Raw genomic sequence first — 17483 nt, 5'->3', positions numbered from 1 at the left:
ATCGGGTAACCTGTTTTTAGGGTAAAATACAGTGGGTTAAAACAATTAAACGTTTTAATTGGGTAATTGGGGTTTTTAATAATCGGGGTGAAGTTATAATCGATTCCGGGGTAAATAATAAATTGGGTACAAATTAATTGCTGCTAAATAATTTTAAGTTAAGTTTTATTCATATAGTAATAAGCGTGTTTTTATATAGTCCGTCGTCCTGGGTGTAATACGTGTAATATATCCTATAACCAATATATTATTTGTTTTGTTATAACTAATATATAATATATCAATTATATTTTTTTTGGCGGTCACGTTGGGTCACGTGGGGTCACGTGATCCTTTTCTTATATAATCCTTTTTCCTATCGGTCGGTGTCTTTTCTGACCGGGTGTCGTTAGGAGGGGTGTAACCCCGCCTGGCCTTATTAGTACCGGCCCAACTATTTAGTCGTAACATGGAGGTACGGCCGGTTTAAAGGAGGGTAATTCCGGATCCAAATAAGCTTTTGGTTAATAAATAAAACATTATTGGATTGCAGGAAAATAATATAGGAAACTTGGAATATTTAACTGATGAAAAAGAGGTTAATAAACCGGAACAAGTTGGAAACGATTGTATTTTTATGCGTTATTAGTTTTATTTTTAAATCGATTTCCGAAACGCGAAATTTTGTTGTTAGATTTTTGGGGGTGCAGTTGCTAGGGGAATGCGGTCAGGGAATACCCAACGTTAAGTTTTTTTATCGTTACCTTGTAAAAGTATAAACCAAGGTTATAATGGGGAGTTTATTTGAGAAAAAATAGATCGGACAACGATATTAGTATAAGCGTCGGCTCGCCAGCTATAATATACGAAACTTATTTGCAGAATGTTTAAAGTTAATATCTCATGTAGTAGCTAAGGGAGTTCTTTAAAGTTACTTATGTAAATGTTTATTTTACTGGGGTTAGCTAGGGTAAAGCGTAAAGATTGCACAGATAGTACACTGGGAAATTCTTAAACTGTGAAGCATATTGTTTATACTGAAATAAGTGTGTATACGTTAGTTTATTTAGTTAGTAAAAGCTACCCGTGTAGCAACCGTAACATATAGCTAAAATCAAAATATAAACTTAAGGGCCGTTAGAATTCTCGTTCTGAATTCTTCTGGGCCGAATATTATAATATGCATCTATTCTTTACGATGATTCCGTTATACTCACGTTTTGTGATAGATTTGCAAAAGGCTTTTTTATAATTTGGCCACGGGCCATTATGTAAATTTCTATAAATAAGCATTATATGAAGAAACAATACTTATACCCTTAAAAACACCGTATTTCTGTAATTGTTACAGTAGATAAATCTTGGCATTACATAAACAGAGGAGTTTAATCAGCGCCATGCACACTATGAAAGCGCTGCCACGCTCGTTAGCCTAGTTAGCGCACCCTACCTAAATACATGGCTCTTATCCCACTTCTTCAAACTGCACGTGTACGTTCGTATGCGTTAATAATTTATATCACCTTTTCTGTCGTGCTAACTTTTACCCTTTACAACCCTTATAAGTCTACGTTATAGTAATAGCATTTCGTAAAAGCTATTTTGTAATGTATCGGAATCACCGGACTAGCAATATTAACAGCTAATATTGCAAAAGGTAAGGGCCCAGGGCGGCGAGTATTTAAATGCTACATTTGCCCTCGGTCCTTTTGCATTGCGAGCAAGCTTCCACGCTAAGGGGAACCGGATTTAACCCATTTGACCCACGTACTAATTTTATATAAGGATTGGGTAAATAAGTTTATGCAGAGAGAATATAGAATCTCGGCAATGAAATTTTAACAAACATCGCGATAAATGTATCCTGTCGTGTTAGGAAAGTTAAGAAGAAGTCAAGTCTAAATTTCGGCAATTTCGCCCAAGAATGATTTATTTATATACTTAGAAGTGGACGTTAGGAGTAAAGCTCGCTAATTAACGACTTATTCCTTTCCACACCTTAATCGCATCGTTTCTCTCACGGCTCAATATACTGGTAGCACAAAAGACTTCCCTGAATGTCGAGCACATCGGCGATAGTTTTATTGGGCATAATGCCGAACATGTTAATAACATGGCCCAAGGTGGTTTCTGTACCTGTATCACCATCTGCGCCTGTAGGCTTACTGGAGACCGTTTGAAATAAAACTATAATTAGCTTTGCTCTTTGCACACGCAAAGAAGCGACGTCTGCAAATCTGGAAACAAATCAACTTACGGGATATTTGCAGGCCTTGGCGGGAACCCCGGCACGTTATCCGGCGAAATATTAGTACCACTAATAGAACTGGTACGCACCGCTTTATCTTTGGCTTGCCAGTCGGCATAAATTTTATCCAACCACGTATGGTGTATATAAAATAAAGGATCGCCGGGGCTGCTAACGCCGTTACCCATTTGCTTTCCAACACCCGCGTGGCCGCCTATATGCGGGGCGGATTCGATACAGGTCCATGCGTCTTTCCAAGTCGTTTGGAGCAGACAATTATCCACATTTTGCTGAGAAGAGCCTTTAGAAATGTCATCGTCAATAGCTCGGTCGATACAATGGTTTGTAATTTCGTATCCAGGCCCCAGGCTATTAGTATAATTGGAAAACGGCCCGGTGGTGATGCAGTTATTAGGTCCGGAGCCGTCGCCTCCAAATCCGGTTATTGGGTCAAATATTATAGAGGATTTAAATTTTCCCGCATCGAGCTGCTCCTGCCAATACGGTTGGAAGCCGGTATAGCCGCATTCTGTACGCATAGCTGTTTCGTGCGCGAATAATAAGAGACGATGGAAGGGGAGAAATGCCGCCTTTTGTAAAAGTTTTTGTAAAAGATTCCATTAGTGATAGTGCGAACAACAACTCGGGCGGGTTCCAGTAAGACTCACGACATTGTGTGTTGCGAACGCCTGCAACTGATGGCTGGCCTGCAATTCGTCAAACCTGGTTTTTGCTCCTGGGAGACCTAAAGTGGCGGGCTTGGCCATTAGGCAAAGCTCAGCGTCTATATAGGCTTTTTTTTCGGTGTTGTCAAGGGTGTGCCTTTTTTTGCAAGTTAAGCTTATGTTAGTTATTTTCGTTTGAGAAAAGTTATTACAGGGCATCGAATGCCACCCTAACTAGAAAGTGTCTGGGTTTGCTTTTACCATGCCCGTCTTTGACCAGGATTTGTACAGGGCTCGCCTGCCACGAAGGGCAATAACGAACACCCCATTAGGGAATAACAGGCGACTTTAATAAAACTCATTGTGGCGATAACTGGGCTAGATTATCGGGATTGATAACAAAAGTAAAGACAAAATCGATTAAATCAAGCATAACTAAGACGGCTTTTTCTGTTAAACCTAGAGCTAATTTATATTATAGCGATAATTAACCGACACGCGGTTGGTACTGGGCAAACACTGACTAGTTTCAAAGAATGGTTGGTAATTGAAACACGCAAATTAGATCTATTTGCAGTTTAGCTGTACCAAATCTGCTTGATCAAATGTTTGATCTTCAGGTGAAACCGCTGTATTACCCGAACTAAAAACATTTATATTATTCTGTGCCTCGTTTCGCCCTCGCTTTTGTTGGGAATGGGGAAGCACGGAGGCTTGCAATCCCTTAAGGGAGTTTCAGTTAATTTTAATCACAATTTCTTTAATAATTAGCCTCCTGTTAAATCCCCACGACATTTTCATATGCGGTAGAGATGTTGGCAACCCTTACGCCCCTGCAAAACTGTTTAACGCATAGGCCCGCTAAAGAAACAAACGTTTTAAGGTGCGAATGTTTCCAATTAACCTTTTACAGAATTGGCCAATTTAAAAACCTCTAAGGTGGTTTAATAATGTTATTTAAGAGGCGGTGCTAATAAGCAGCTCCGGAAGGGCAACTGCAAATGGAGTGCAAAACTCCCAATATTCTAACCGAGGGACAAATATATAATTAAGGGTTTCTTTAGGATAAGCAGTTTAGACTAGCCGTAACTAAGGTAATTTCCCGAGCTTTATGTAAAATCATAGACCGGTAGCCGGTATAAAGCTAATAAAATCCCGCTGCCGCTAGCTTTCGCCAAACTCCCTTATATTTTATATACAGTACCATATATAACGTCGGGTACCCCCTGCTCGGCCCCCCCCCCCTGTTCGGCGCCCCGAAAATCTAATAATAAAATACCTACTTTTATAAACTAATTTAAATATAAAACTATCAACGAACAAAAATATAATCGTTTTCAGGCGTTTCCGGTTTATTAACCTCTTTTTCATCCGCTAAAAATTCCAAATTTTTCATATTATTTTCCTGCAATCTAATAATACTTTATTTATTAATTAAAAACTCGTTTGGATCCGGAATTACCCTCCTTTTTTTAACCGGCCGTATTACCTCCAATTGTGCTTCTAATAAATTGATATTTTGCTGGGCGTCAACCCAAAATATATTTTTGGTTTTAAAGTTTTTTTAAATTTTTGCAAATAAAAAACGTAAAATAGCGTTGGTTTTATTAGATTAGGAAAGTTTTTGCAATTAAAATCGAATATTTCGGGTCGTTTTAGGGGTTTTCCAAATAAATAAAAACGCGTCATTAATTGTTTGGGTTAGGATTTCCGGTGTTTTATCCCTTTATAAATTGTTATTTTTATTTTTTATAACGTTGGCGCTGCTATTTTTAACAAGAAAAACCTAAAAATGGTTAACCAAATTAACCGGCTATAAACCCGTTATATATTACCCAAATTAAATAGTTTTTATTATAAATAATTTTGATTTGGTTTTGTTATAGCAAAAAAAAGAATTTCGGTTTCCAATAACTGTTAAATAGTAGAATTGGTTAATAAATCCAAATTAACATCGATAAACCTATTTAAAGGCCCAAAAACCAATAAATCCAATGTTTGGGAAACATATAACGAATAAAGGGGTAAATATAGGAGTTAAATATTATTTTGCAAATAAAAAAATATAAATTCGTCCGTTGTATAAAATCCGTGGCCGTCGAAAACTAATAGCCGTTTTTCAAGGGTATTGGATTAAATATACGGAATAAACAATTTTTTTAACTATTTAATAACCGTTTCGTTATTTATCCAGCCGTCTTCAGTTGTATAAATTTACCAATTATTAAAAAATATTAAATCCATTGGATCGTATTATTATTATAAGTTTTTTCCTTTTAATATAACGAGGGGAGGGAAGGTAATACCCGTAACCGATATATATTCGATTATAGTTCTCCAATCCCGCGTTCCAGGTTTTTTTCGTCATAACGGCCGAATTCCGTTGAAACCTAATATTAGGCCGTTAAATCATTTACCTTTTTTTATATTGGTTTCGTCTAAATTCCACCGATTTTCCGGTTTTAATATCGTTAATAACGGGGTTAATAATATAAAGCCACCAAAATTTAATTATTTCCGTAATAACCCTATTAGCCCGGGCGTTTTTTATTCCACGGGGTTTTTGGGTTTTAAAAATTGGATAACGAACCAAAAAACGGGTTATCCAACGTTCCCCAAAACCTTTTGTTTTTCCGGCGGCTTAAAAAATTCGTTCGGTAAAAAAACGTAATTTTTAATGCGTTGGCGGAAGCCTTAACATTATTTGGGTAAATACCCAATTAATTAAATGTTCTCCCTATTTTGTAAAAAGCTTTTAAAAAGGGTTTTGTATTTGTTTATAAGGTTAAGAACTTTTAAAGCGATTTTGAAGTGTAGATTTAGATATTCCCTATTTTTGGGAGGTTTTTGCAATTAAATCGCCATTATTAACGTCGTTAATTGCAAATATAAGCTGATTCTTGGTATACTGCGTGATTGGAAAACGGAAAATGAAAAATAGAAAAAAGTAAATCCAAAAGTGAAAAATTGGTCGAGATATTTATAAAAGAACATGAGAGGTGAACGTGGTTACACAGTTATTTTTGGGTGCCGAACAGTGGGGGAGCCGAGCAGGGGGTGACCGACGTTAAATAAGGAATATAACTTCGAAAGTTGGTATGGCCCAAAATCCTAGTCTCAGGGCTCATCCCTGAAGCCCAGAGCTCCACAATTGAGCGTGGCTCAATTGCGGCTTTGCAATGTACCTGTGGGTCCATGCAAAGAACGCTCTGGTTCAGGTCTGAGGACAACTTGTCGATTTTCGCCGTTTATGGCGGTAGTTTTGGCCTTTTTTCGACCGACACTCCTTTATTATTCCACAACCACGCAAAATATTGAAAAAAGAAAATGTCGTTGAAAATAGTGTTTAATACCGCTATTAGCAGCGATTTAATTTATTCTTTTATTTATTATAATGGCCGAATTGGATACCACCTGCCCTTAATCCGTTTATGGCGGTATTGTTTTCTCGATTTTTTTTTCGATTTTCGATTTTTGTTAGTATCATTTTTAATTTTCAACCAAATTTTATACTTTTTGCACGTGGAGGGTCGTATATACATATATACCATTGTATTAAGCTTTGGTGTATTTATCGCATAATATAAGCAGTTAAATAAACAAATAGATAAAATAAACACATTTTTATGTATAATTTACAATCGAAACTCGCTTATATTTTTACCGATTTTTATGGTAATGGAACCAAAGTTACAGGAATTGGATATCATATAAACAAACGTCCACGTTAAAAGAAATCTAGAATATTCGCCTTGAAGAATCGTTTATAAAAAGAAATGCTAAATATATATTTCTAATCGATTTTTTGCATTATTGAATTGATTTTATATTGTTTTATTTTGCGGCCAAATGATATGCATTTTCCACGTGGGGGATGGTACGTATATAAATAATATAATATTCCAATTTGGTATACAAATCGAATTATATAAGCCGTTAAATAGGCGGATAGGTAATATATATGTAATTTAATATATAATTTACAATCGAAACGCTTTTATATTTTTACCAATTCTTACAATAATTCAACCAAAATTTCAGGAGTTGAGTGAAATATATATAGGAACGTCGGCGTGAAGTCCGACTTATAATACCCATTTATATTATTTTTGTATAAAAGGAAATATTAAATATGTCCTTTTTTTCTATTTTTTGCTTTATTTGATTAAATAAAATTTATAAAAGTGAGGTTTATTAGCGATTATATAAAGGCTTACAACAGAACGAAAATACCAAAATTTCATTTCATTTTAAACCTATTTGCGTAAAATATTCAGTTTTTCGACAAACTAATAAATAATATTAAAATATTAATAAAAGCTTTGTTTTAAACGTTAATTGCATGCACTTTGTAGTTTTAAGTCCGCTCAATTATCAATAATAATATTTGGTTTTAAACCCATATTATATATTATTATTCAAAACAATAATTAAATATAATCATAAAATATAAGTGTAACTAAATATTGCAATTTCTTTCCAAATAAATTAAATATAAGGACGCAGTTTTTAGTACTAAATTCCTTAAGCTCCAATTAATTTAACGCAGGTCATTGTATATTTTTATATTTTTTATTCAATAATTTATTCGTATATTCAATTGCATACCGTAATTATACCGTTTCTTTTGCTATTATATTTTAAATATAATATTTTAAATATACGGCTATTCAATTGGTTACGCGTATAAAAAATGCAATTTATTATATTAAACATGTGGTCGCAGGGCGTTTATAAGGCTTTTTTATAATATAATATATATACCCGTTATAAACGGCGAAATGCGACAAATTATCGTTGGTAGTACCGCCATGAACGGCGAAATGCGACAAAATGTCCTCAAACTAGAACGAGCGCGATCTTTTCGGCCAATGTAATTGGTCGAAAAACCATGTGGTTGAAAGGTACATGGAGCGCTCGGTCCCCACTGCGAAGCAGGGGGGTCTAGTCTGAGCACTGAGACTAAGCATTGCAGCAAAAAATAAAATTCGCAAAATTTTTACTATGAAAATCAAAACTTGAAAAACTAGGGAATTGTAAGCAATAATGTGGTAAGACATGTTTAATTCCAAAATATCAAAGTTCTCAATATTTGGCATTACTTTAATGGGTTTTTAAAAATTAAACGTTTTTTGTAGAAGTATAGGGATTCGGGAGAATACGAAATATAGTTCCGAATTACAATATAAAGTTTAATTGTTTGTTGTTAATTACCGCTTAATCAGGTCTTCCCATTCGAGTCGTTAGAAACAGCTTATAATTAGTGGTAATTGGAAGAGCCTCGGGATATGGGGCATGGGTTTGTTTGACGATTTGTTTGATGTTTGTATCGTTTGATGTTTGTATCATTTGACTATTTGGCCAGCTTTCCCCTTGCAGTAGTTAAAACACTGTGAAAAGGCGGGCTCGTTTGAAACGGCAGTATTACCTTTCGTTTACATACAAGTCAATTCGCCGTCGGGTATTTTATTTGGATTCTTTTTTATTCTTCCTTCATGCAATCGACCAAAGCAGTGATACCAACCCCTTGACATAGCTGCATCGCCTCTTTTGCCGCAAGCTGTAAGTAGGATTGAAAATCTCAACTGCATGTAAAGCCCCCCTGACCCAGTAATAAATAGTGCGTGGAAAATCTTTGGGAGGTGGGGGGTGGGGGGATTTCTGAGTTTTATTACAGGTGTTTACCACTACAGCCCCTTGATAGGCGCCCAGCTCAAGTCGCCCCAGCTGCTCTTGGTCCTCTCCGAGATGCGCGCTGGTGCATACCATATCGACCCGTCGACGGCAGTGGTAAAAATATCAAAGTTTGCGGCGCCCACTTTTGCTAGTGTTGGGGCGCTGTTAGATGCGAACCCAAGGTCTTCCCACTGCTCATCCAAGGAAGCTCCGATTCCGATGGCTTTATGCTTCAACCTCCCATCCTCCTTGCTTACCGCAACCAGGTCGATCCGCTCAGGCCCTACGCTCACAGCGACGGCAGGCACGCTGGCAAACGTTCCCCCGCCAAGGCTACTCTTAGTGCCGAACCCCAGAGCCGAAGTCCACGTCATGGAATACATTTGCTCGTCGCTGCCGAGCCCAAAAAAGTCGAACCTCGCGGCGTTGGTCTCAACGAGGACCGGATACGTGCCTCTGGCGTATTTGCCCCCGAGGTTTAGCCAGGGACCCCATTGCGGGGGACCGGGCTCCTGCCTCCACTCGCGGTACCACGCGGCGCCGTCGCCGTCGTATACAACCAGGTGCTGCTCCCAGGCTTTCCAGCGTCCGTTGCGGCACAGCACGCCCGGCCGCGACGCCATCACTGCCGGCCTACTGGGTGATGGCTGCAGCACCACGTCGGTTTCCCACCTGCCGTCGTAGAACCAGACCCCGTTGGCAGAGAGCTGGTGGTATAGCGTCGCGGACCCGTTGGCGTCGGACCCGTTGCGCGCCTGCAGCCAAAAGTCAAACCGCTGCTCCTGTTGGATGGCACAGGCCGCCGGCGCCCCGAGCATTTCGATTCGGGACTTGAATGGAATGGGCACGCCTACTGTGCCGGCGCCGCCTTGCCCGATGTGTCGGAGGAAGATGTCGCCAGACGAAGCGGCAGATTCGGAGATGCCCAGGACCGTCACGACGGCGCCGCCGCCCTGCACTTCGGTGGGGTACTTGGGCGCCTGCCAAATAATGGCTGAGGGGCCGGGGCCGGCGATGGGACCGCCGCGGTTCGTCCAGTTTTCACCGTGGTATACACCAGATGAACTGGACGAAGTTTGCATCAGCATGCCATCTGCCCGGCGGCGGGCGAAAAGATGCACTGTGGCCTGCTCGAGATGCTCATCGGGCGCGTCGACCACGGCGGCGAGGGCCTCGAGGCATGGTGCGTTGACGCAAATGCTCTTGCCTGTTGGTATCTCGGGTTTAACTGCCCCCTGGTCTTCATTATTTGGGTTTAGGGGTCGAGAATCAGAATTAGGTTGGCTTCGAGAGGCATGGACACCGACGCCGACGCCAACGGCTGTAGCGATGACGATGAAAACAGCCACGGTAGCAGCAGCAACAATTATGCATCTCCTCCTCTGCCACCACGGCAGCTTCAGTGGCGACTGGTTTTCTAGCTCTGGCTGCTTGTTCTCCTCGGCCGAAACGGACGGTGTGTAATAAGTTGGGATGGGCCAGGGACCGCTGACGACCTCTGGGTACGACGAGGCATCGTCCAACGTCGAGATCGCACAGTAGCTTTCTGCTATGGTCCGTTTTTCTGTAACCTCGGCCTGGTACATCTCCAAACCCGTCGGGGCTTCACTCCCCCCATATTTTGTGACGTTTGGTATTGCCTCGGGGGCATTGAGTTGATTGTGCGGTCGATCGACCCCGAGGAGTGTGAGCCCAGAACCGAACGTCTTATCTTCTTTGGGGATCATACTAACTGCTGTTCTGTCCTCCATGATTGGTCACTGTGGTCAAACAATAGTGATGATGGGCGGCATTAAGAACGATTCACAACAAAAGAAATGGATGGCGATCATTTTTATCTTTTTGTCTCTTCCTCTTCATATACAAGTTCCTCGAAATCTGGTCCCCAAAAAAGTTTTGCGCCCTTTGATCTGACTAGATGGTCGTCTTACTACATTATCTCACAACAGCATCTCACCGGGGTTACCAGGTGGTTTAATTTCCAACGGCTCGGTCTGGTTGGTCCAATGCTGAGATTTCTAGGCATCATGTCAGCAAGATGGTTGGAATGATTGGAAAGACTCAGCCTTACCATTCAATTGAGTGCACCGTTGCGTCGAGCAGTGCCACTAGTGTAGTTTTAATGCCTCATTAGATATCTGTTATGGCTTAAATTGAAGCCAATCAAGACTCCCAAAAGAAGTAAAGAAATAAAAAATAAACAATTAAAAAAAAGAGCTTGGACCAGCTCGCCAGGTGTCAAAGTTTTGACAATTTGATTAGCGGGCCTGATCCCTGCAGCGAATCGGCCCACCCCCGCTGAATGAACCTCGGCAGGACGCAAAGGGTCGGGGCTCCGAAGGAGCAGAACAGCCGACTGGGACGCCTTTTGAGCGGAAGCCGAAGCTATCGCTAGACTGCCGACCTCCATCTTTAGTTATTCGCCCATCCATCGTACGCCGGTGTACGATTGAACCTTTGCCAACACTTTCCCACATAATCCTTGCCCAATTGATTGCCCCCGACAACAACAACCAGCAATCATGGCCGCCAAGATTCCCGCCATTGTAAGCATCAGCTCACTTCGCTAACAGCTCCCTCCCTCCCTCTCTCCCAAGCTCGCCTTCTGCACCGAAGCTCCCATAACTAATCATAAAAACTCAAACACACACACACACAACAGTGCCGCGACCGCGTCAGCCCCCGCGCCCAACAAACCCTCGACATCGTAACCAAGTTCGTCAAGGAAGAATGCCTACCGGCCGACCCCGTCCTCGAAGCCCAGCTCGGCCAGGGCTCCGGCCGCTGGGAGGCCCACCCGCCCATCGTCGACGACCTTAAGCGCAAGGCCCGCGCCCTGGGCCTGTGGAACATGTTCCTGCCCGCTGGCCACTACAAGGAGTCGCCAGGCTTCACGAACCTCGAGTATGGCCTCATGGCCGAGCAGCTGGGCAGGTCCCGCGTCGCCTCCGAGGCCGTCAACTGCGCCGCTCCTGACACGGGCAACATGGAGGTCTTGGCCAAGTACGGCAACGAGGAGCAGAAGGCGAGGTGGCTGAAACCCTTGATGGAGGGTGAGATCAGGAGTGCCTTTCTCATGACGGAGCCGCAGGTAGCCAGCAGTGATGCGAGGAACATTGAGATGGACATCCGGAGGGAGGGGAACGAGTATGTGCTCAATGGACAGGTGAGTTTGGCTGTGCTACATTTTTTTTTTTTTTTTTTTTTTTTACCCAAGCAGCGCGACGCAGTACTGACTGATATCTTACAGAAATGGTGGTCTTCCGGTGCAGGCGACCCCCGGTGCGCCATCTACATCGTCATGGGCAAGTCGAGCCGCAACAACAAGGACCCCTACCGCCAGCAGTCTGTTGTTCTTGTGCCTGCCGACACACCCGGCATTACCATCCACCGCATGTTGAGCGTCTACGGCTACGACGATGCCCCGCATGGCCACGGCCACATCACCTTCAGCAACGTCCGCGTCCCTGTCGGTAACATGGTGCTCGGCGAAGGCCGCGGTTTTGAGATTATCCAGGGACGCCTGGGACCCGGTCGTATCCACCACTGCATGCGTGCCATCGGCGCTGTATGTACCTTTGCCCCCCCCCCTTAAACTTCCCCTGGTCTGCACAGCGTGGTATACTAACGAACTCTTCCCCCCACAATAATAACAACAAATAGGCCGAACGCGCCCTCGACTGGATGCTGATGCGCATCAACGACCCTCGCAAGACCACCTTTGGCAAGCAGCTGCGCGAGCACGGCGTGATCCTTGAGTGGGTGGCCAAGTCGAGGCTCGAGATCGACGCCGCCCGCCTTGTCGTCCTCAACGCCGCCATCAAGATGGACGAGCTGGGCCCCAAGGCCGCGCTGGCCGAGATCGCCCAGGCCAAGGTCCTGGTCCCCTCCATGGCTCTGACCGTCATCGACCGCGCCGTCCAGGCCTTTGGCGGCGCCGGCGTCAGCCAGGACACCCCGCTCGCGAACATGTGGGCCCAGATCAGGACCCTCAGGCTCGCCGACGGGCCCGACGAGGTCCACCTGCAGCAGATGGGCCGGAACGAGAACAAGAGAGGCAAGGAAGTCGCAGAGGAGATTGAAAGGCAGAGGAAGCGGACAGAGGAGCTCCTGAAACAGTGGAAGGTCGAGAGGTCGGAGCCCGGGAGTGGCATTACTAGAAAGGCCAAGCTGTGAGCGACTGTTGGCTGGCGGGATGTTTTTAAACTATATATACATGTGTGTTTATCTATGGGAAACCTTTTGTGACAAAAGTAATTTTTATAGGATGAAGGAACCGCTGATGCCATCCCCATAACTTGAACTGATCCCACTTGGCCCGTAGTACAAACCGCCTCAAAAATACCCCCCATAGCCGCGCTCCTCTTCCTGTCCCGTGAATATCTCTCGCTCCTACAAAGCGCATGCATGCAGCGTGGTTGACCCCGGGGGACTCTGTACGTGGTGTTGTACCAGCCAGGCTCTTGGGACATTAATTCCCCAGGTCTGTGCAACATTACAAGATGATCATGACCAATACGCGCCCATTCTACCAGGCTACTGATTAGCGTGGTATTTTCGATTTAATTTCCTTCTAATAACAACTCAGTATTTTCAACAGCCGTGATTTTTTGTACTAAAAGTAAAGCCCTTGTACATTCCGTAAGCAGGTAGCAAAGAGCAGGTACCAAAGAGGTAACCAAGACTAAGAGTCAGATTAAAAACCGACAGGGGAACAAAACAGGAGAGTTCTGAATCTCCTTGACCTGAATTGATGAGACGAAATACAGAGCGCCCTACCGTAACCAATAGAGAAAACACAAGACCTCCAAAGGAATTCGTCTCATGAATAATGGAATGACAGGTATGATTTGGTAGAGATCAGAACCTTATTTCTAGAAGCCTGAGAGAAAAGGAAGACGAGCAGGATGGATCCTCGATTTAAAGCTTGGCAGATCGTGGATCAGACGCATAAAATCCAACGACCCTCCATGTTCAACAAATGCTTTCCAGTCGGTATCAAACCGCCCAAAACATTCCGAACGAGCATTGGCCAAGTGGTATACCCATGCGAATATCTTTCGAATATAATCGTGAATATGATTAATAAAAGAAACTATGGAGGGGAAAGGCCAGGAGAAATCAGCCCCCGGATAAACCGAGATCATGACGAGAAACAGACAACAATATTAGAACAGTCGGAATCAACCAAGCAAATCAGGCTTAAGCCCTCCCACCGTTAAGCGGCTGGTTCTGCCCCGATGCCCTGGCGCCACCGGGGAGGTAGTGCAACTGCGAATTTGGGTCGTCGAGCATGTCCTCGAGGTAAGCACTTGGCGTGCGCCCCTGAGCCGGGTTGTTGAGGTTGATGGTACTAGTACTGACGTTCCTCTGCTGGTGGTGGTGATGGTGCGGCTGCGGCATGTGCGAGGGGCTTCCCGATGGTCCAAACTGAGGCGAGTCGTCGGGCGGTGTAACGGCGCGCGCGTGCCCGCGGCTATCCGGCCGCAAGTTGGAGAGCGAGATGTTGTGCTCGTGGCGCGGCCCGCCAGGCGACGACTGTCCCGCACCCGCGGCGTAGAAGCCCGAGGGAAGGAATCGGCTGTCCCGGTTGCTCCCACTGCCGGCCTGACCAGGCGCCGCCGTCGGAGAGAAGAAGAGGTTCGAAGCAGATGGCGTAGCAGAGGGCGTGGGCCCGCGGTTCGTGCGGCGGACGCCCCTGCCCAGCGACGCCGAGGAAAACTGGCCGGGAGCGCCGGGGCCGGGGCCGGCACTATTGAGACCGGTGTTGCTGGACAAGAGGTTCGGGTTCGAGCCGCTGTCGTTGTACGACTTGTAAAAGGGCGGTGGCGGCGCAGGGAAGGCCGCAGCCTTGTTGGTGGTGGCCATGTGCTGGGCGGCGGCGGCTCGCTCGACGTCGCGGTGAAGCAGGCAGGCTATGACGGCGCGCCACATGAGGACCGTCAGCCCGAATGCGCCCAGGATGGCTCCGACGGCAATGAAAACGGTGCCTTGGGGCAGATTGGAGCGCTGCATGAAGGGCGCTTGCGAGGTCGGTGGCACGGCCGGAGGTGGATATGTCGGAACGGCGTCCGTGGTCCTTGATAGGGTCGGAAGTCCCGTCGCACCTGGTGCTATACTTGCGCTGGTGATGGGCGGCAGGGACATAGTTTGGCTGCTGCCTCTGCTACTCGTCGTCGATGTCTGTGAAGGCGATTGTGACGGCTGGGACGTCGTGGTCGCAGCGTCAGTGGGTGTCGGCTGAGCCTGGGCTGCCGCCGTGCCAAGCATCAGCAAAACGGCCCCTAATAACCGTGTCGACCTCATCGTGATTGTCTGTTGGGTGGTCGTCGAGAATGGTCTGTCGTTCGCGCCCCGACGTCTGCGGTGGGTGGTGTCGAGTCCGTTTGTTGCTGTGGGCGACCTAGCGCGACAGGTAGATCGCCCAATTTGTTTCAAATGGTTGAATGGGAGGGATCGTGGGTCTCCTGGTCGTACTCGGATTTCGAAACGATTGAATATTGATGTTGATTTGATCGACAATACCGGGCAAAAGGGTTTCGCCTGCTGATTGGTAATGCCTCGTGGACTGACTGAGCGGCAAACAGTCGAAAAGGAATCGAACGGAATGCTGCAGATTATCGTCGGCGAGAGGTGGCTTGTGTATGTTGTATTAACGAGAGGATGTCGCGACCCGAAAGTGTCCACTGAACGGTGACGCAAAACACAGAAGCAACAAACACAAGAATGCAGCTCAGAATAATAAAGAAATAAAATAAAAGGGATGAGCGGGAGGATGATAATCAAGCAACAATGAAAACAAGATGCTACTTTTCTTTCCTAATCATTCGGACGTCAATCCAATCGTGTATTTTGGTTAGACGTGGGAAAACAAAAAGATTAGTAAAAGGAACAAAGGAGAAAAAGGGTCTGTCTGGGTCTGGGTCTGGGGTCGTGAAAAGGAAGCGTTCAGGGATCGAAATGAGGGCGACCCCCTGGGCTGGAGAGATTTGATGGGCACAGCACGGCACCAAGTACCAAGTACGAACAGGCACGAGATTTGTGAGCAGTGGGGGAATCCACTTGGGTCCGGCCGGGTATTGCAGAGCCAAGCCTACCAACTAGCTTCCTGTGCCCTCTCTTTCCCTCCATCTCTTTCTAACTGGAGCCACTTTAACCGCGCTCCCCGTATTGTGTTAAACCCCTGTAACATTTTTTTCTCAAGCGTCCTCTAACACGAATTGGTTTGTATGGCATCTTTGTCAATTCATTCCTTTTGGTTCCAGCTTCAAATTCGATCTTGTTGGTCGATGACTGTCGCTTTCTATCGTAGTCATCCATGTCTCTAGACATTGTTTTTATTACTTTTTCTTCAGTGGAAATGCAGACGCCACTATGTCTGTGCATTCATTCATGCATCTCACCCGTGCACGCCGTTTTTTGTCCGTACCCTAATTACCTGCGAGGTACATGTAAATCCCATGGATGCCATCGTCCGAACTCGAACTGTTTGTCAGCGGATCAACCCTTTACTTGACCAAGGACCATCCCTGCTGGCTGCCCAGGTGAGGGACGGGCTTTGGCGTCCACGTGATGGCTAAGTTTTGCCAAGCCACCGTCCGTTGTCGCCTTCATTTGGGGACTTTTAGTTCTCTCGTTGGTAAAATGTCATCCCAAGGTGGTATATTAGTGAAGAGTGACTTGCTCTAATATGATCATTGTAAATACAATCTTGAATTTGCAGCAAATGCAGGACGGGTAGATTCCTCAAAGGCATAAAAGCACAAGCAATAAACAAACAGTCGCCAGCCCCACCACCACGTCACCCCGCTTCCGTTCGGTCCCAAAGCCGCATTTTTCTTTCAAATTCGCACTGCTTGTGCATGCAGGGCGGCTTAGGCCAGGAACACCGATTAGGCCAAGAGTGCCAGGGCCGCCGAATCCCTTTTTGTTCTTGGGCCAATTGCGATTCCACAAAAAAAAAATTATGTCCAGCGTCAAAGTCGAAGGGCCTCGCAGCACGAATTAAAATCGTGTTCCCGCTAAAGTGCCAGCTGAAACGATCCGGTAATTCATCCGGCTCGGTCGCAGTAGGAAGGCACGCCAGTCCAGCAACATTTCGGCAACTAGGGCAGCAAACCGGCGGAAATTGTGAGCTGATTTTTAACATTAGACTAAATCACAATATTTTTAGATTTTCTTTTTATGAGCACACATGTGTTTTGCTCAGTGTTATCACAACGACAGCTTCCTGATTTAAGTTCTGCTATCACGTACTGTACAATGCTGTGCCTTATGCTTACGCTGTTGCCCGGTTTTTTTTTTTCTTTTTTTTTTTTTTTTTTTGTAATGTTGGTTTTCGGTCGACGGGCCCGACCAATGATGTCAAGGGGGCGTCATCCCGTGGTCACGTTGACGCGGACGAAGCACCTAAAGTCCAGAAGAGAAAAGGTGCTTTTTTCATCCATCGGCTGCAGCAAAAGCTGGTGGTCCAAGGGGGGGTGCCAAACAAAGCGAGTCTGCAGCCTCATCAAGCTTCTCCATTTTGCCAGCGGGGCCCACTTCAAGCCACATGATGCAGCGTGTCTGGGGAGCATGAGCCGCCCTCCCGTGAAAACAAATGAACGCAGCTTACTCTTTTGATGTGAATCAGCCTTACAGGCCACCAATTAAAACATTTCCAAAGCATGGAGTGGCGTCGTACATGACAACGATCGATGTGCAAGTCGGAAGTAGATTCTTTCTTTCTGCCCTAATGCGAAGAGCAAAAATTAAGGGGCGTGCGGACAACTAAAACTTTTTAGTTTAAACTAGTCCCCGGGAGATGGTTGAGCAAACGTCGCAAAACGAAGATCCGGAACATTCCCAAGACACGATCCGCCTTCGGGATGATGATGATGACCAGTGGATTGACCTTTCCGTTCAATCTCCTTAGT

The 17483-nt window shown here is 45.1% G+C and overlaps 4 protein-coding genes across 4 annotated transcripts; 1 reads left to right on the top strand and 3 right to left on the bottom strand.

Moving 5' to 3' along the window:
• Window positions 1-1996: 1996 nt before the first annotated feature.
• PpBr36_05572 (uncharacterized protein) lies at window positions 1997-3254 on the bottom strand (the record flags this gene model as incomplete). Its single annotated transcript, XM_029892726.1, has 4 exons — window positions 1997-2144; window positions 2237-2817; window positions 2896-3049; window positions 3154-3254. The coding sequence occupies 4 exons, from the start codon at window positions 3252-3254 to the stop codon at window positions 1997-1999; spliced, it is 984 nt and encodes a 327-aa protein (XP_029749259.1).
• A 5325-nt stretch (window positions 3255-8579) lies between these two features.
• Window positions 8580-10319, bottom strand: PpBr36_05571 (uncharacterized protein; the record flags this gene model as incomplete). Its single annotated transcript, XM_029892725.1, has 1 exon — window positions 8580-10319. One exon carries the CDS (start codon window positions 10317-10319, stop codon window positions 8580-8582), a length of 1740 nt encoding a protein of 579 aa, XP_029749256.1.
• Window positions 10320-11090: 771 nt separating this feature from the next.
• Window positions 11091-12744, top strand: PpBr36_05570 (uncharacterized protein; the record flags this gene model as incomplete). Its single annotated transcript, XM_029892724.1, has 4 exons — window positions 11091-11114; window positions 11231-11734; window positions 11819-12136; window positions 12232-12744. 4 exons carry the CDS (start codon window positions 11091-11093, stop codon window positions 12742-12744), a joined length of 1359 nt encoding a protein of 452 aa, XP_029749257.1.
• A 1026-nt stretch (window positions 12745-13770) lies between these two features.
• PpBr36_05569 (uncharacterized protein) lies at window positions 13771-14874 on the bottom strand (the record flags this gene model as incomplete). Its single annotated transcript, XM_029892723.1, has 1 exon — window positions 13771-14874. The coding sequence occupies one exon, from the start codon at window positions 14872-14874 to the stop codon at window positions 13771-13773; it is 1104 nt and encodes a 367-aa protein (XP_029750039.1).
• Between the last annotated feature and the right edge of the window lie 2609 nt (window positions 14875-17483).

The sequence above is a fragment of the Pyricularia pennisetigena genome, chromosome 6 (assembly GCF_004337985.1).
Source record: "Pyricularia pennisetigena strain Br36 chromosome 6, whole genome shotgun sequence".
Taxonomy (NCBI): domain Eukaryota; kingdom Fungi; phylum Ascomycota; class Sordariomycetes; order Magnaporthales; family Pyriculariaceae; genus Pyricularia; species Pyricularia pennisetigena.
Note: the sequence above shows the minus strand (reverse complement) of the source record. Positions and strands in the feature narration are given on the sequence as shown.